The sequence below is a fragment of the Geotrypetes seraphini genome, chromosome 12, assembly GCF_902459505.1.
Source record: "Geotrypetes seraphini chromosome 12, aGeoSer1.1, whole genome shotgun sequence".
Lineage (NCBI taxonomy): Eukaryota > Metazoa > Chordata > Amphibia > Gymnophiona > Dermophiidae > Geotrypetes > Geotrypetes seraphini.
Genome location: NC_047095.1, coordinates 14,549,083 through 14,568,833, shown reverse-complemented (window position 1 = coordinate 14,568,833; position 19,751 = coordinate 14,549,083). Strand labels below are relative to the sequence as shown.

Below are 19,751 nucleotides of genomic sequence, written 5' to 3'. Positions count from 1 at the left end.
GTATGCATTGTGAGTTTTTATTTTCATAGAATAAATAGCTACATGCTCCTTTTTAGACTGCATGTGATTTGATTAATAGTACTGAAGTTTGAAGATGGTGGTGGTGATTTCTAGAATTCCCAGTCAGGGTGATGGTTTTATAACCAACTAGCATTTGTGTCTGATACATCCCATGTTAATTCATGTGTGTTTGGATATACATTACAGTATATTGTAGTAAAAGTTTGTAATCTAGTATCTACTGCATTATTCTACAACATTTTGTTCTTAACCTTTTTCTTGTTGTGAAACACCATTTGAAGCTTATGTGTGCAATACTTCACAGGGGACCATCACCGGAATAGAGAGCTGCACGGGAACGGGGATGACGGGAATCCCGCGGGTTCCCCCTTTAGGTCACGGGGATCCCATGGGGACGCCCCCTAGGGTTGCGGGAATCCTGTAGGGACGCCCCCTTTGGTCGCGGGGATCCCGTGGGGACGCCTCCGAGGGTTGCGTGGTTCCTGCGGGGTTGGATCACAGTTACTCGAGCCGCGAGGGTAGTCTCCTTCTCCTTACCTGCCCTGTTGCAGCACACAGCCGAACGGAAGTCTTCCCAATGTCAGCGCTTAAGCAAAGCCCTCCCTTCCTCCGACGTCAGCTCTGACATCAGGAAATTTCCGGTCGGCTGTGTGCGGCAGGGCAGGTAGGGAGAAGGCAATGGCGTACGAAAGAGGGGGGGGGGGCGGTGCGCCCCGGGAAATGTGCACAGCCGGTCAGATCCCCCGATCGACCGACAACAGGCCCAGCCAACAAACCTCCCTGCCCTGTAGCCGCAAATCTAAATTACCTCTTACAGCAGCTTCACTACTCCAGATGCTGTAAGAAGGTAATTTAGATTCACGGCTACAGGACAGGGAGATTGTCCGACCGGGCCTGTTCTGTTGTCGGTCAGGTGGGGAAGCGCCACAAAGGTAAGGGGCAGGGAGGGAGAAAGGGAGGAAAGGTGGAGTGGAGAAGAAAAGACGCTTAAGGGAAATGGGTAAAACTGAAGGGGGAGAAGGCCGCTGAAAGCACATGGGGAAGACAGAGGGGGGAGAAGGCCGCTGAAAGCACATGGGGAAGACGAGGGGGGGAAGAAGGACGCTGAAAGGACATGGGGAAGACAGGGGGGAGGACACTGAAAGGACATGGGGAAGACAGAGGGGGAGAAGGACGCTGAAAAGACATGGGGAAGACAGGGGGGGAGAAGGTCGCTGAAAGGACATGGGGAAAACAGGGGGGAGAAGGCCGCTGAAAGGACATGGGGAAGACAGAGGGGGAGAAGGACGCTGAAAGCACATGGGGAAGACAAAGGGGTGGAGAAGGACGCTGAAAGCACATGGGGAAGACAAAGGGGTGGAGAAGGACGCTGAAAGGACATGGGAAGACGGAGGGGGGAGAAGGACACTGAAAGGACATGGGGAAGACAGAGGGGGGAGAAGGACGCTGAAAGGACATGGGGAAGGCAGAGGGGGGGAGAAGGATGCTGCCTGACAGGACATGGGGAAGATGGGGGGGAGAAGGACGCTGAAAAGAAATGGGGAAGAGAGAGTGGGGAGAAGATGCTGGCAGGGAAGAAGACAGAGATGCCAGACTATGGGGTTAGCGGAGGGAAGAAGGTGGGTGCCAGACCAATTTGGGAGGGGGGGAGACAGGGAGAGGCACAGTAACAGAGCAAATGGAAGACACAGAGAGAAGAGAGACAGTGGATGGAAGGAATTGAATGAGAACATGAAGAAAGCAGAAACCAGGCAACAAAGGTAGGAAAAGAATTCTATTTCTTTTTTTTTTTTTTTTTGCTTCAGGATAAAGTAGTATATTAGTTGTGTTGATAAAAATTTATAAACAAAAGAGGCTCTGGTAGAAACCCGTTTATAAAGTATGTATTCTTCCCAATTAATATTTCCAAATTAATAAAGTCTTTTTGCTTATTTGTAAATGGGTTTCTACCAGAGCCTTTAATTCAGTAGCATAATTAAATGAAATAACTATTTCTGAAGTTTATAGGGACGGGCGGGGACGGAGGGGATTCCTCACGGGGATGGGCGGGGACGGAGGGGATTCCTCACGGGGACGGGTGGGGACGAAGGGATTCCTCGCAGGGACGGGTGGGAGTCTTCACGGGGACGGGTGGGGACGGGTGGGATTTCTGTCCCCGCGCAACTCTCTACACCGGAACAGGGATGTCTCTGATGTAGCTGTCCTTTTCACAAACTCATTTTCTCTTAAACACATCTACTTTCTTGGCAGTATTCACCTCCTCTTTTCCCTTCTCAGATTCCTTCCACTGATCCCCCTTTTAAAACTCACCCTCTCTACCCAGTGATCAGAACTGACAGGAGTGGAAGGACGGCAAACAGGTCACTATATTTCTGACCAGGGCTGGGCGAAACGATGTAATAAAGTGCTCTTGGAGGATTGACATAGCTTTCAAGTATCTGGACATGTACGCTCCTTAGCCAATGGGTATACATGGCTATTAGGGAGAGTGCAGCCTTGTTTGCTAATTTTTGGGTGAGACACGGGTTGAGGCCCACTTTTCTAGCTCCAGGTCTGATTTCATATGGAATTTTTTTTTTTTTTCTTTTTGTATAATACAGTAGACTGAGCTCATGTTTATGCTGTAGTTTTACCAGGTTAAATCTTTTGTTATATTACGACTAGTCTTAATAGTTTTAAAAAAAAAATTTTCATGAAGATATGATACAATTTACTTCCGAGAACTGACATCTGCATTTTTTTTTTCTTTGAACAGTCATTTAGCTTATCAAGAAAGAAAATTGTTTACTACACTAGCTTTGATCAACGGAAGCGAGCAAATGCTGCGTTTTTAATAGGTGCATATGCTGTAAGTATGTTTAATGTTTCTACAGACAGTGCAGCACTGACCCATGTGACAGATTTTAATGCTTTCCTCATTCGCATTAGAACATAAGCAGTGGCATTGTAAGGGTAGGACCACCCCCACTCTTTACTAAGCTGCATTAATTAATGCTGCAGTTAGCACAAGCAACCACTATGGTTAACACTATGGATTGGGGTGGGTACACTGCCTTACAGTTACTGTAGCAAATAGTATGGCACAGTTAACAGCACCAGAGTAGATGAAATAGTACCACCACTTGTTAACTGACTAGAAAAATACAGGGGATATGTCTAACAATAACATAGATGTTTAGCAGTTATCTTGTGTTTATTTTAGAAACATTGAAACATGATGCAGATAAAGGCCAAATGGTCTGCCCATCTGCAGTAACCGTTATCTCTTCCTCACTCTAAGAGATCCCACGTGCCTATCCCAGGCCCTCTTGAATTCAGACACAGTCTCTGTCTCCACCACCTCTTCCGGGAGACTGTTCCGTGCATCTACCACCCTTTCTGTAAAAAAAGTATTTCCTTAGATTACTCTGGAGCCTATCACCTCTTAACTTCATCCCAAGCCCTCTCATTCCAGAGCTTCCTTTCAAATGAAGGAGACTCGACTCATGTGCATTTATGCCACATAGATATTTAAACGTCTCTATCATATCTTCCCTCTCCCGCCTTTCCTCTAAATATACATCTTGAGATTTTTGTCTGTCTCCATAAGCCTTATGACGAAGTCCATGCACCATTTTAGTAGCTTTCCTCTGGCCAACTCCATCCTTTTGATATCTTTTTGAAGGTGCGGTCTCCAGAATTGTATACAATATTCTAAATGAGGTATCACCAGAGTCTTATACAGGGGTATCAATACCTCCTTTTCCCTACTGGCCATACCTCTTCCTTTGCACCTAGCATCCTTCTAGTTTTTACCATTGCATTTTCAACCTGTTTGGCCACCTTGATCATCACATACAATCACACCCAAGCCCTGCTCTTCACCCACTAAACTGTACCATTCCTTTGAGTTTTTGCAGCCCAAATGCATGATCTTGCATTTCTTAACATTAAATATTAGCTTCTAAATTTACCGTTTTTCACTAGAAGTGTGTCTACTTTTGCAGATTTTGGTATCATCCTCAAATCTTACCTGACAGCCCTTCAGCAATATCGTTTACAACAATGTTAAAAAAGAACAGGCCCAAGAACTGAACCTTGAAATACACCACTGTTAACATCCCTTTCCTCAGAGAGATCTCCATTGACCATTACTCTCTGTCACTTTCCATTCAACTAGTTCCTGACCCAGTTGTCACTTTGAGGCCCATCCTGAGGGCACTCAGTTTATTTATTAGACATCTGTGTGGAACACTGTCAAAGGCTTTCCTAAAATCTAAATACACCACATCTAGCATTCTCCCTCTATCCAAGTCTCTGGTCACCCAGTCAAAGACATTGATCAGATTTGTCTGATAAGACCTACCTCTAGTGAATCCATGTTGCCTCGGGTCCTGTAATCCACTTGTATAATTTTTCCTCCTTCCTTTTCTAAGCTTTGTGCCTTTTTAAACATAGACAAGTGACAGAGATGGCACATTCACAAGCAGCAATGAAAAGAAGGCTGTTGGTATGTGTATACGTTTTGCTAAACATGGGGATATGCTTTACTTGAACCACTGTGAGAGAAATGAGAAACTGTTAATATGTCCTATGATTGTATTTTGAGAGCTTTTTTCATAAACATAGGCACTAGATGTTTAAAATATAAAGGTGTTTTTTTTAGCAGTAATGCAGCTCAGGTTAATTCATAGTTTCTGGCTTCCACACACATTACTATGGATAATCTATTTTCAAATGATCTTGTAGGGTTGGGCAAGCGCATGTTTTTGCTTTTAGAGTGAGTAGATAATTTTCTTTAATTCTCCACCCTTTCTCAGTAAACAAGGAAATACCACAAGCAAATACTACAGTTTGACAAATGTTACTGCTTTGAAAAGCTGCCAGTGTTGACATGTCTTTCACTTGGCCTCTCTGTATTGCCTCTGTTTTAGTCTGTGTTAAACTGCAGTTTTGTGTTGCTTTTTTTATTTTGGTGGTGTTGGTGGGGAGATTGTACATAGGACAAACTACTGAAGTGTTTGCTGTAGATTAGTGATTTAGAAACATGATTTTTTAATGAAAGCAAACAGTGATGTGACAGAAAAGGAATTATATTACAGTACTATCTCAGATAACTGGCATTCAACTAACCAGCAAAAAAATTGCTGGCCCCCCCCAAAAAAATCTCATAGAAACATAGAAATAGACGGCAGATAAGGGCCACGGCCCATCTAGTCTGCCCACCCTAATGTCCCTCCCCTACCTTTGCCCTGTGAATAGATCCCATGTGCCGATCCCATTTGGTCTTAAAATCAGGCACGCTGCTGGCCTCAATCACCTGTAGTGGAAGACTATTCCAGCGATCAACCACTCTTTCAGTGAAAAAGAATTTCCTGGTGTCACCTCGTAGTTTCCCGCCCCTGATTTTCCACGGATGCCCTCTTGTTGTCGTGGGACCCTTGAAAAAGAAGATATCTTCCTCTGCCTCGATGCGGTCCGTAAGATACTTGAACGTCTCGATCATGTCTCCCCTCTCTCTGTGATCCTCGAGCGAGTATAGCTGTAATTTGTCAAGCCGTTCTTCGTATGGAAGATCCTTGAGTCCCGAGACCATCCGGGTGGCCATTCTCTGCACTGACTCCAGTCTCAGCACATCCTTGCGATAATGCGGCCTCCAGAATTGCACACAGTATTCCAGGTGGGGCCTCACCATGGATCTATACAATGGCATAATGACTTCCGCCTTACGACTGACAAAACCCCTTCGTATGCAGCCCATGATTTGTCTTGCCTTGGACGAAGCCTGTTCCACTTGATTGGCAGACTTCATGTCCTCACTGACGATTACCCCCAAGTCTCGTTCTGCTACCGTTTTTGCTAGGATCTCGCCATTAAGGGTATAAGACTTGCATGGATTTTGGCTGCCCAGGTGCATAACTTTGCATTTTTTGGCATTGAAGTAGACCATCGCTCCAGTAGGAGTAGGTCGTGCATCATGTTTTCGGGCATTGAATCTTCGTCTGTTGTGCATTTGCCCACTACATTACTTAGTTTGGCGTCATCGGCGAATAATGTTATTTTACCTCGAAGCCCTTCTGCCAAGTCTCTTATAAAGATGTTGAATAGGATTGGGCCCAAGACTGAGCCCTGTGGCACTCCACTGATCACCTCTGTCATTTCAGAGGGGGTGCCGTTCACCACCACCCTTTGAAGCCTACCTCCAAGCCAGTTCCCAACCCATTGCGTCAATGTGTCGCCTAATCCTATAGAACTCATCTTGCTCAGCAACCTGCGGTGTGGTACGCTATCGAATGCTTTGCTAAAGTCCAGGTACACGATGTCCAGGGACTCCCCAATATCCAGCTTCCCCGTCACCCAATCAAAGAAGCTGATCAGGTTGGATTGGCACGATCTCCCTTTAGTAAATCCATGTTGTCGGGGATCCCGTAGATTCTCCTCATCCAGGATCTTATCCAATTGGCGTTTGATTAGAGTTTCCATTAGTTTGCTCACTATCGATGTTAGACTCACTGGTCTGTAGTTTGCTGTCTCCATCTTTGAGCCTTTCTTGTGAAGTGGAATGACGTTAGCCGTCCTCCAGTCCAACGGGACGCTGCTAAGGGAGAGTTTGAAGAGTGCGGACAGTGGCTCCGCCAAGACATCACTCAGCTCCCTTAGCACCCTGGGGTGCAGGTTGTCCGGCCCCATTGCTTTGTTAACCTTGAGCTTTGACAGCTCACCGTAGACACTGCTGGGCGTAAACTCAAAGTTACTAAATGGGTCAACTGAGCCAACCCTTGTCTGTAGCTGAGGGCCGAGCCCCGGCTCTTCTCGGGTGAAGACTGAGCAGAAGTATTCATTTAATAGTTGGGCTTTTTCCGAATCCTTTTCCACATAGTCTCCGTCTGGATTCCTAAGACGTACAATCCTGCTTGAGTTTTTTCTTCTATCACTGATATACCTGAAGAAGGATTTATCTCCCTTCTGGATGTTCTTTGCTAGAGACTCCTCCATGTGGAATTTAGCCTCCCTGACTGCTGTTTTGACTCCTGCACTATTTTCACGATTGGCTCAGGCGCTAACAGGAAAATTGACACAGAAAAAAATAAACTACTACTACTGCCCTAAAAAAAAAAAAAAAAAAAAGGTCCTGGTAGTCAAGTGGACCCCGACCACAAAAAACCCTAGTACTGGGGATCTCCCCTAGGGAGGCCTAAACCCTGATGAGGCAGTCCCCCTCCTTTAAGGAAAGACCCAACACCATCTCCCTGGTGACCTAGGTGAAACCTGGTAAATCTGTATCTATTTTAGATTTTGAAAACTTCTTTATTTTGCTGATGGTGGTTGCATTTGACTTGTATTTTCTTAAGTCTCTTATTAGTTTGGTGTCTCAGTGCTGTTTTCTTTGTGCTCTTTTAGGTAATTTACTTAAAGAAGACTCCTGAAGAAAGCTATAGAGCACTTTTATCTGGATCTAATCCCCCTTACCTTCCATTCAGGTATGTGCTCAGGTTGAATTTTGTGCTTCAGTCTCAGTAAAGAGATCTGGCTGTTCTATTGAGTAGGCCTTGATCAAGCTTGGGTTGTCTTCATATATTGAATGCCAGTTGGATAGTAATCATTATTTGTCTAATTTTTCAAAGTGGCATCATCTTGTGTTAATTTTTGAGGGGTGGTTGGGGTGGAAATATATGTTGTTTATTTGCATCCTAGATGCAACTTTGTGGGAATTTGTTTTAATTTTGAGGATTTTTTTATAGTATTGTGTCATGATCTTGCTACTGCCAGACAAAGCACCATAACTGATGTCTCGGTGTGTTCGACAGATAGGCAGTGTACAACTATCCAACGGACGTGCATGCTAATATGGGATGCTAATATTAAATAAATCCTTGATACATTTTTTTTTTCTTGAGTGTTTTAGTGCTGTCCTATCAAATTTATGGAGTTCTTTTTATCTTGCATTCTTGTTTTAGTTATTGTAAACTGCCTTAAGTTGGCAAAGTACTGGTGGTCAATGCTCCTTCTAAGGATTGACCAGGTGCATGCAAATTTTTTCTCATGTGAATGACAAGTTCTAAAAATATTTTTTTCATGTGAGCAACAAGTTCTAAAACCTCAAAATGTCCAGATTTGCAATTATTTTTCTGAGCAACCATGTAAAATCTGTGAGCGACTGTATAAGCAATTGCTCATGTGCTCAGCTTAGAGGGAACATAGTGGTGGTATATCAGATTTTAATAAATTATAAACTGTGTCTAGGACTGAATTCTACTGATGGTGCCTGGAAATAGGGATGTGCATTTGTTTTCCCAGAAAAAAAATGTAACGAAGAACAATTTAGGTTCTAGTTGTTAGAAAACAGGAAAAAAATATTATGAAAAATTTTTTTTTTCCCATTTCTTGTAAGCAGCAAGATTTATTTATTTTTTTTTTTTTTAAATTCAAACCTCTGGGCCTTCCCTTATGTCTCTTACCCCTAATGTGGGCTCTCAGTAGTTGAAGTGGGAAATAAGCAAACCCCAGCTGCTTCTGCCCTTTCAGGTTCTGCTTTTCAAAATGGTATCAATTTGCTGTATATCCATAAGCTTTTAATATAGCCATCATCAAAATGGCACTGGAAGAGGCTAACTTCTGCCACCTTGAAAATGGGATCTGATGAGGCAGGAGCAGCTGGAGCGAGTTTATTCCTCATTTTGACAAGACACACTCTCTAATGGGGGAGGAAGATGGTATGGAATGTGGGGAGGTGGATGGAGAGAATAGGGGGGGAAGGCTTGTGGGAGAGGGTGCTAGTTATAGGAAAGTCTTTCTATTTGCTTTATTTCAAGTTGTTTGTAATAATCATCAAAGTATTTTATTTGCACACCCATTCCTAGAAACTGAATTGTTGATAGTAGTATACCAGCATAAGAACATAAGAATTGCCGCTGCTGGGTCAGACCAGTGGTCCATCGTGCCCAGCAATCCGCTCACGCGGCAACCTTCTGGTCAAAGACCAGCGCCCTGAGACTAGCCCTACCTGCGTACATTCCAGTTCAGCAGGAACTTGTCGAACTTGGTCTTGAATCCCTGGAGGGTGTTTTCCCCTATGACAGACTCCGGAAGAGCGTTCCAGTTTTCTACCACTCTCTGGGTGAAGAAGAACTTCCTTACGTTTGTACGAAATCTATTCCCTTTCAACTTTAGAGAGTGCCCTCTCATTCTCCCAACCTTGGAGAGGGTGAACAACCTGTCCTTTTCCACCAAGTCTATTCCCTTCAGTCTCCTCTGCATTAGCCCCTCGGAAGGGATGGGCTGATCTGTTTTGTCTACCCTGGGCTCTGTAGGCTGCTACCTGGAAAGGGAGTGGCCAAATGAGCAAAAAGTAAAGAGCCCTTCTCTGCAGGGTGTAGGTCAGACCTACATAACATACGGCCCGATATAGCTCTCACTGTGGCCCGCGCCAGGGTGCACTTGTACTGCCTGCCCTCCCTGATGTTTTAATTTTTTAATTTTAAATCTTCGGGCAGCTGCTGCGTCAATGAGCAAGCTTGCCTCGGAGCACTTCTTTCTACTTCCGGGACAGGCCTGCGCTGCACAATGGCTGCCTGAAGACTCCTGCCTTTCTGTCATCGCTTATGCTGGGACTCCTGCCTTCCTCCTCGTCTCTCCCTACCCCCTGACCAGCAGCGGCAGCTCAGTGTGCTTTTAACTTTGCCACACAGCTGCGGTTCCATCAGGCAGCATTGGGGCCTTTGCTATGCCTGCCTGCTTCGATGATGCGAGGCAGTCCGGCCTAGCAAAGGCCCCGAGGCTGCCTGATGAAACTGTATCAAAACTAATGCTAGCGGTAGCTGTGTGGCGAAGTTAAAAGCACAGAGTGAGCTGCCGCTAGGCTAGAGAGAGGAGAGGTATTGCTGGACAGGGGAGGAGAGTTATTGCTGGACAGGGGGAAGAGGGAAGGGAGAAGGGAGTACTACTGGATAAGGGGGAGGGAAAGGGAAGGGAGAAGAGGTGCTGCTGGCCTGGCAAAAGGGGAGGGAAAGAAAAGGTGCTACACACTGGAGGGGAGGGTGAGATGGTGCATGGGGAAAGAGCATTTTGGGTTGGGGGAAGGAGGGATGTCACTCAAGGGAAGAAGCAAAGACAGAGAGAGAAAGCGTACAGGAGGTAGAAAGTGTTGGACTCATGGAGAGGGTGAGATGGATGGGGAGGACAGAAAGGAGGGAAGGAGAAATGTCACACTCGGAGGAAGGGAGAGAGGGCAGAGAGTGAAAACTTGGACTCATTGGGGGGGGGAGAGGAGAAAGATGTTGGTTAGGGGAGAGAAGGAGGACCGGAGGAGAAACATGCAGGAGGAAGAGAGAAAGAAATGTTGGTCTGGTAGAAAGGAGGGAGAAATGTTGGACTAGGAGGGGGCCAGAAAGAAGGAAGGGAAGGAAGTTGGATTGCAGGGGGTGGAAAGGAGGAAGGAAGAGAGAAATGTTTCACTGGGGGTGGGGGGAGGAGAGATGACTAAAGGAAGGGAGAGATACCAGACCAGGAATGGAAGGGAAGGAGGGGAGTCTGGTAGCGCTTTAGAAATAATAATAATAGTAGTGGTAGTAGAGAGAGATGCCAGATTATGGGAAGGAGAGAAGAGAGATGCCAGACTAGGAAGAGGGGGGGGAAAGGAAGGAGAGATATGTCGGACCACTGGGAGGAGGGAGGGAAGGAGAGAGATGTCGGACCACTGGGAGGAGGGAAAGAAGGAGAGATATGTCGGACCACTGGGAGGAGGGAGGGAAGGAGAGAGATGTCGGACCACTGGGAGGAGGAAGGGAAGGAGAGAAATGTCGGACTACTGGGGAGGAGGGAGGGAAGGAAAGATATGTCAGACTACTGGTGAGGAAGGAGGGAAGGAGAGAGATTTTGGACTACTGGAGGGTGGGGGAAGGAGGGAAGGAAAGAGACATAGGAAGGGAAGGTAAGACAAGGAAAAGTAGATTTTGAGAAGAAAGCAGAAAAATGGAAAAATTGAATGTTAAGTTAATGCCAAAGATGGATGCAAGGCAGAAAGTGAAGACGGAGAGAAAAAATCAATGGATAAAAAGGCCCTGGAAACATAGTTAAAAGCTCAGAAAAGTAAAGTCACCAGACAAGAAATGATTTTATTTTCAATATAGTGATTGAAATGTGCCAGTTTTGAGATTTTATATCTGCTGTGTGTATTGTGTGTGTATATGAAAAATGGAAAAAAAAAAATTGAATTACAATTAGTAAAAGGGGCAGGATCTGGGGCAGAACTTGGGTGGGTTTAGGGCAGAGCTTGGGTACTTAACTTGAAGTAGTTGAGAAACATTGCTATAGGCAATCAGCCGGCACTAGTGCCTCTCATTCTTTCCCGCCCTCTTCCCTGCTGGCACCCCCTACTGGCATCTCAGGGCCTATCTGGAAAGCCTCTGCGCATGCACGGATGTCGATAGATGTCACGCATGCACGTGTTGTCATCATGGCAATGTCCGCGCTTTTCTGGGTACCATGTGCCATGGCCCCTACCTGCGGCCCTCGCTTCATTTTCCGACTTCGTTGCTGTCCCCGGACCATTTTTGAGTTGTGCAGGCTTAGTATAGGACATAATAGCCCTGTATACTGGGACAGTTTAGAGGCCCAATGGATCCTGGCCATGCAACACCCTGTAATTTGATTTACTTTTAAATACCTTGAGGATAATTCTGTAGGCTGCCTAGCTCAGGGGATGATTCTCAAAACTAATGCTGTCGCTAAACTGTTTACCGATGGTTTAGCCTGCACACATTTTAGTGATGGATTATCAAAATGGATTATCTGTCAATAGTGAGTTTTCTAGCAGTCTCTGACAATGACATGCAAATGGGCTCTTCCACATTGAAATGAACCCTCCGGTGGATTCTTAAAAAATGCCGAGCCATTTTCTGAAAGCGGCATTGGCTTTTTGCAACAAAAATAAGCGACTGGTCCAGGGGTGCCGGTCAGTGTTGGAGACTACTAGAAAGCCTGTGTTGTGATGCAGCGGGAGCAATGCCCATTCTCTCTCCCACTGCATCACAACACCTTCCCCTCCCCTGCTGCGTGCCCCTTCCATTCCCCCATATCTCTTTAACTTTCCCAACATCACCAACTTGCTGCCCACATTGGATCTCCCATCCCTAAAGCCAACTTTTTCTTGGATGTAGCATGTGCTTGGCTTACTTCATTCAAAATTTACTATGTAATGTACGTTATATCTGGTCAGTGATGATGTTTTCATTAAATAAGTGGTTTAGAAGCTATAGTAGCCCTGGAGAAAACTGCAGTCTTTTAGGCCATAGGAGGTTTTAGTCATGATGTGCCAAAATATCCAGGAAAAGGTAGAAAAATTTAATTTTGGGTTTAGTGATTTTATAATATGTCACAGAATTGATGTGCTTGTGTTTGGTGTCAGAACCTATCATCATTTATGAAACAGTTAAAAAGAGACAAAAGATTGCCCCAAATACCACTGTTAGATTGTGAGCCATAGGATAGGGAAAATACTGAAGAGTACCTGATTACTATTCATTGTATTGTAAACTACTTTGGGTGAATATCTTCATGAAAAAGGTGATTAATCTCAATAAATAAATAAGCTGATTCATAGCTGTTTTTTTCCCCCTTTTTTTATATAGCACCCAGAAGTTAGAAAAAGGTTTTACTTAGTTAATGGTCAACCTTTAAGACCTATCAGTTTTATAGGCTGGGTAGCGTTAGTTGTTTGATGTGAAAAATGTTTATTTTCAAGCGTTGTGGTTATTCAAATTAATCTAATGTGTGGAAACACACAAGTACTGACCATGCTGTCATAGATAATAAGTAGAGCAAGGTTGTCCAGCGTTGGTCCTCAAGGGCTGCAATCCAGTCAGGTTTTCAGGATTTCTCCAATGAATTTGCATGAGATCTATTTGCAAGCACTGCTTCCATTGTATGCAAATAGATTTCATGCAAATTCATTGGGGAAATCCTTAGAAACAGACCTGGTGAGGGCCACGATTTGACACCCATGAACCAGAGGATGCCCATAGAGGTGTTTAATGAACCAGGAAAGCCATTTATTAATTCCCAGATCAGGCTTCTGCTCTTGTTTAGCTGTTGATTAGTAGTGATACCTAGTGGCTTGATTTAAGGACCACTATAGCTCTATTTTCTTTCTATTTCTCTCTCTTGTCTAGTATATAATAATCATCCTCCTCCTCCTCCTATCTCCAAGTAAATTTGCAAATTAAAATAACTTTTTGATTCATTGGCTTGGATTTTTTTGAGCCTAGCTATTAGTCTGTCTCTGAGTAAAAAAGTTGATAAAGCTGATATTATTTATCTTGTAGGCAACACAGTCACCAGGGCCATGGCCTGACCAGTTTTTTTTTTTTTAATTACCCTGCATGGCATCAATAACTAGGGAGTTTGGTTTATCTGTACATAAATTAGGGAAGTGGAACACTTACTTCAAATTAACCTTTGCTCCTGCTCTTCCTTCATTTTAAGATAGCAGCAAATACAAACATTACTATGGTACATTACAAGTCTTAGTGGAAGCTGCTGGGTACTTGCCAGCTTCTTGTTACTGTTTGGATTTTTTGGTTGCTGGGGTACCTAGACAGCGTTGCTAAAACTTGTGTTAATATTAAACTTCTTGAATGCTGATAGCTAATCAGCTGGGCATTCCAGAGCTTGCAAGCTTAAGTTGTTGCAGTATCAGGATGCTGTATTTTGGTTACCTTCTTCTGTATCATAGGGTGAAAATGTGATATTTCTTTTCTCTTGTAGGTGTACAAAAGAAAGATGATTTTTTTGTCATCAGTAGCAGATGAATCCAGAGATGAGTGGTTAAGTCCATCCACCAGCAGGCAGAAATAGAGAACACCAAAGCTGAGCTCTATCATATCTAGGATGGTAAGCTCACTGGTCTTCCAATATTCTCTATCTCCAGCAGGCAGATGGATGGTTTCTCCGAGCTCCTGGTTTCATCTGTGATGTGCTCCTGTTTTAGTCTCTAATTCAGTAAAACAGGGGGGTTTAGGTTCCTGGTTACCTAACTCTGGGGTACACCTGGTGGCAGCAGGTCACTCCCCCCCAGGGCCCCTCATTTGATCTTGCTCCTTTTCTCCTTCCTCACAATTTAAAAAAAAAAAAAAAAAGCTAAACTAAGGAGACTTAGCTTTCCAGCTTCTGGTGAGCAAGGAGGCTCCCTGCTGTAGACTGAGGAGGCCCTAGCCATTGCTGTATGGAGGAGTGTGGGTGTGTGTGTGCGCGTGCTCATGCTTTCATCTCTTCTCCTCTACTGAGATGTGTTGCAGCTGCTCCTTATTGTGGGCCTTTGCTGCATGGAGGAATTGGCATGCAGACGGCTGACGTGGTACCTGCCCCTGTTGTGGGTTGAAGGGACACTGTGGCACATTGGGGTGAGTTTTAAGATCCTTTACTTCCTCTCAGTGTTTCCTATAAGCGTTTGCTTCCTGCCACTATTCCTTTGGTCATGCGGTGGCCTTCCGGTGACCATGGAGGGGTGTATCTCACTACTCTCTTTTTTCAGCTTTCTGGCCCTTTTCTGTTGAAAGCAAGTTCCGTTTGCTCTCTGGGAAAAAGAGTTGGAAGGTGAGGACATGCATATCAGACAGCGGAATTTTCTTTGCATGTGCAATTTAGTGATGGCACAGAATGTACTTGGGCCTAAACCTAAGCTGTTTAAGAGCGCACTTAGTTATTGCTGGAAAGCATTACATCGCTATTTCTTGGTGGCTCAAGACTGACTTGTTGCACGTGTCAGAATATACTGTGAGCATTTTATGTGAGCCCATAAGCACAGCTCTCCTGGGTCGGACCAAGAATCCTTCTGGGTTGGTCTCCATTTTCCAGTGGTGGCTGTTTCAGGTCAATAGTTCCTGGCAGGTAAATGTTTAGTAGACACTTTCCATGCTCCATTCCAGGCTGGGCTGTGGCCTGTCCCAGGTACTGTATGTCTCTTTAGCAGAGTTTGATCTACCTACCTTCCTTTGCACCTACCACACTTACTGCTGTTGCCATGTCCTACAGCACTGAATTCCAGAGATTAGCTTGTTTTACAGGTCAACCTTTCTTCTTTGGGGATCAGCTGTGGTGCTGTCTATGGGGCATGTCTCCATATGCTTGTCTTGGGTCAAGGGTGTGGAGAGCTGTCCCCTTCTTAGCTGTGGCCTTGATCTTGCCTTCCCTACCTGGAGGGATGCGATTTTTCTCTTCATTTTTTTCTGGGTGCTCCATCTTTGGGCGAGGGTTCTGGAATTGGGGGAGCTTGTTCAGAGCGTCATCTTTGGAGGTTAGGTTCTACGACTTCAAGATCAATTTTTTTTTTCTTTTCTGATTCACAAGGGGTGTTTTTTCTTGGGGGCATAGAGCACCATCCTTGACTACTGAGTTTCTCTCCCTCCTTGGAGATTTCATGTTTCCCCTTCTCTGGCTGGGGAGCAGGCTGGGGAGCAAGCGTGCTACTGCTTTTGCCCTTTGGTTCCATTTTTGAATCTAGGAAAAGAATGCTGTCTGATGGTGCTGGTCTTAGTATGTGGCTCCATCTCTGGATGTAGAGCATGATCTTTTCTGTCTCTAGCTTTTATGCTTACAAACTCCTTGGTGTGTGGAGAGTGCTCGCTGCTATTTAGCCTTCCCGCATATCTAGTTTTGGCGCATAGCTCCATCTCTAGCTGTTGAGCAGGCATGCTGGTGTATTTGGTCTTGACACTGACCTTCCTCTCTATATGTTGAGCGAGCACACTGGCATATCTAGCTGTAGCACATAGCTCCATCTCTGGATTTTGATTGGGCATGCTAGCATATTTGCCCTTGGTGCATACCTTCATCTCTCGATGTAGAGTGAGAAACCTCCATAGTTCACTTTAACACATGGGTCTTTTTCTAGATGTGGACTAAGTCATCTGCTATATGTGCTCTTTGCTCAAGGCCCCCTCTCTGAATACAGAATGAGGGCTGGGAGGGCACTGCCATCCATGGTTGGCCTCAGTGCATGGATCTTTCTGGCTTTGGTTGTAGTGCTCTGCTATGAGCTGTCCATGGTAGTGTGCAAAAAAAAAAAAAAAAAATCATCTTTGTCAAATCTTGTCTCCACAAGGCTTATTTTTGTCCACTTGGGTATGTCTTACTCATGTGTCAAATTTCTGCATGATTAGACAATATTTAGAAGTCACCCTAGCATGCACTGGTTTCTTGTGTGTTGTATATGTAGGTGATTGCGCATAATTATCCTTGGGAAGTCAGTTTGTCAGCTATGAACTGCTAGACTGCCATGTGACTGGATGTTTATCGACTGGTCAATTTTCATCATTATGATAAAGGAAAATCTTTACCGGAAAGCTATAAGTTGGAGTGTGAGTCAGCAATGGTGGTATGGGATTGAGCCAGGATAGCGACACAATGCAATAGGAGATTGTAGAAACTCTTTGGGATCAAGCTAGGTACTTTGAATCTGGGTTGGTCACTGTTGGAATTAGGATATTGGGCTTGATGATGAACCTTCAGTCTATCCCAGTAAAGCAATGCTTATGTTCTTAATATTTGTCCCTAAAGAACAACAAACTTGTCAATGAGAAGGTGATAGACAGAATGAAGAAATGTAACTGACTTGGCTTTGTTTGTCAGTCTTGGGCATGAATTCATCTTATCAGGTTGTGGAGTGCGAGTCTAGCTCTTGTGTTGGCATGGCTCCATCTCTTTGGCTGTAGAGTGCGGCTCCAGCTTCCTGTTGGCAGAGCTCCATCTTACTGAATGTAGAGTGCCGTTCCAGTTGCCTGTTAGCAGGATTCCATCTCTATGGATGTAGAGTGCTGCTTTCAGTGCTTGCTTTGCCTGGACGTCTGCTTGGCTTGGATCCATCTCTGGATGTAGTCCGCTGCTCTGGATGCTTGCTTAGCCCAGTTCTATCTCTAGCTGTAGAGCACCATACCAGATCCTTCTGTGGCATGGCTCCATGCATTGATTCTTCCCTGGGTTCCTTGCTGATCTCCATTGTAGAGCACAGCTTGGTTGCTGGCTGTTGATTGCAGCTTGTGCACTCTGCTGGGTGTGCTCCCTCTCTTAGCAGGTAGGCACAGCCCCATCTCTGGAGTGTACATTGGCAGCCAAGCGAGGCACCTTCTCTGACTGTCTCTCCACTATGTATCTATGGTGCAGCTCCATCTCTAGGTGGACATGCACACATTCTTCATCGGGGCTCACCTCGATTTCCAGCTCTGTTCATCTGTCGTGTTTTGGAGAGCACATTCTTGTCCCCTGAGTGCTGTCAGCTTAGATTTGGTTTGTTGTCACTGACCCTTTCTAGCCTGGTCCTACTGTGTTCCCCTCCCCCCCCCCCCCCCCCCCATTGAGTAGAGCAGCTCTCGCTCTTTCAAAGCTGGGTATACAGTTTCAGGCCAGTCCTTCATTGGGATAGTGGTACAGCTCCTTTGCTTGGGCGGTCTTTGTGTCGGCACACTAGTTCTGCTTTGGCCCATCTGTCATTTCCTGGGGGTTAGCAGGCTGCTCAGTTGGGTATCTCCTTTATTCTATGTATTTCTCTTTCCCCCCCCCCCCCCAATACTGAGGACTGCTTTGCTACATCCCACTTTTGTTTGGATTCATCTGCTTCTGATGACAAGGAAAAGTTATGTTCTTACCTGATAATTTTCTTTCCTTTATTCACAGCAGATAAATCCAGAGTCTCACCCTTGATATTGCATTTAGTTCCTTTCTGGTTTCTCCTTTGCTCCATAGGGTTCAGTCCTGCGGTATACTAAGAGATAAATTCAACCATTGTGAAGAGGGAGTTATTTGCTGTCTGTCTTTTCATGAGGATCCTTCTGCTTTGTTATGAGAGTTATCCTAGGACAAGCAGGCAGCATATTCTCACATGTGGGTGATATCATCCTTGGAGCACGGTAGTGTCACTTTGAAAATTTTAAAAGTCTCAAAACTGCCTGTACTGCTTATGTGCCGATGCCTTCCCACCTGATGTTGGCTCGTGGGACCACCAGCTCAGTTTTCTGCAGAGCTGAGAAGCTGTGTTCTTGGAGTACTTCCAAGTGTGTCAAACGTTTTGTTTTTTGCATTCCCTTTTATTATTTTGTCATACTCTTTGTCATAAAATTGTGGGGTTTTTTCTTTTTCTCCCTGTATGGAAAATTTTTTTTTCCCCAATGTTTTTCGTTTTTGGGCTTTCAGGCACCTCAATCTGTTTTCATGCCAGGAGTATTGACATTTTTTTCAGGTTAGCATCTACTCGACTTCCCCCGACCATTGAGACCATTGAGTTTTCTACGTTAATCTGCGGGGGTTGGCATTGGTTGCGCTTTGTCTGACCTATAGCCCAAAGATCCCAGCAAATGGACTTGGTTTGCTGATTGAGGAAGTGTCTTTTCCAATTCCAGTTTTGGTGACAGCTGAAGCAGGCTAGTCCAACATAGACATTGAAGTCTATGGGAAAATTGGAGGGGATGGGGGGGAAGGGTCCGATTTTGATGGTTTTAAGTATTTCTAGGGCCGTATCTAGGGTCCCCACCTCCAAAAACCCCTTCCCAAAATTTTTTGACCCTTTAGGAGGTTTTCCTGGGCCATTTTTAGTGCAACCACACTGCAGAGGCAGCCATCTTGGAGTTCTCAATTTTGATTAAAAGCCTCCATTTTGCCTCAACAAACCCCCCTCAATTTCACTCAAAATAACTTGGAATGGGCTCCTCTAGTGGAGATAGCCCTGTATCACTATGCTGTTGATAAATCGAAGTGCGGTTAAAACTTTTAATAAACATATTATGACAGATTTCCAATAGATGGCCAATTTAAACAGCAACTGTATTCCAAATGCCACGTGGCACATGAGAGAGGAGCATGAGCCTTGTACTTAGTTCCTTCTGGTACCCTTAAGGCTAGGGGATCTCAGAGGACTCCTTGTTCCGGCAAAATGCCTCAGGAAATTGTGGAAACTTTGGAGGGTGATCAGGTAATACGCAGGTGCGTGGAACTAGTGGAGCTCAGGAGAAGGCAGAGAGCAGCCCTGAAGGGTGCTGCAGAGGACCCTGGTCAGGGATCTATCCTGGAATTTGAGTTTGCTCTGGAAAGCTTGCTTAAATTGTCAGAGTTCTCCTATAACTGGTGAGGGAGCAATAGTGGCCCTGCTAGGAGACCTGTCCTCGCTAAGTGCATTTTTTCTAGCAGAGATTCCTGAGCAGGAACCAATGGACCAGTCAGATAAAGACTGGGGGGACTGGAAGTCAGATTGCATGCCTATACTTTCTCAGAGGGAACCATCCCTTCTGGGCAATTTAGGGTCTCGCACAGAGCCTGGACATTATAGTCCCTCCTTGATGAACTGTTGAATCTCTGTATTCTGTTATCCTTTGCTACACCTGGTTTTCCTAATTAGTGTATACTTTTCTCTGGATGAGATGTACTTGGGAGGAGGACCCGGGGGGGGGGGGGGGTTATTTACTTTGGGAAGGGTTGTGTTGGGATGGGGGGGTTTTCTATGTGGGGACGGGTTTTGTTCTCTAAAATGCTGAGCTTGCTTGTACTTGGTTTGTTTCTTGTTTGATGGTTTTGTTGAGCTCAATAAAATATATTTGACTATAGTCCCTCCTTGAGCAGGGAGAGGACCTGACAGTATGCTGCCTGTTTAAAGCAACGGCATTGATGGAGCTTATCCCAGAGTCGCTGTGGGAGTTAAACTTAGAGACTTCGCAGACTATAGCTACACATTGATTGATTATGAGTGCTTCCCAGGCTCAGACTTCATT

At 45.0% G+C, this 19,751-nt stretch overlaps 1 protein-coding gene across 2 annotated transcripts in view; it reads left to right on the top strand.

Moving 5' to 3' along the window:
• CDC14A (cell division cycle 14A) overlaps positions 1-19,751 on the top strand; it is a 210,273-nt gene that overhangs the window by 50,383 nt on the left and 140,139 nt on the right. For both annotated transcript variants that reach the window (XM_033915989.1, XM_033915988.1), the window contains exons 4-5: positions 2,777-2,869; positions 7,402-7,481. In XM_033915989.1, the coding sequence (XP_033771880.1) occupies positions 2,777-2,869; positions 7,402-7,481 (173 nt within the window). The remainder of the gene's footprint in view (positions 1-2,776; positions 2,870-7,401; positions 7,482-19,751) is intronic.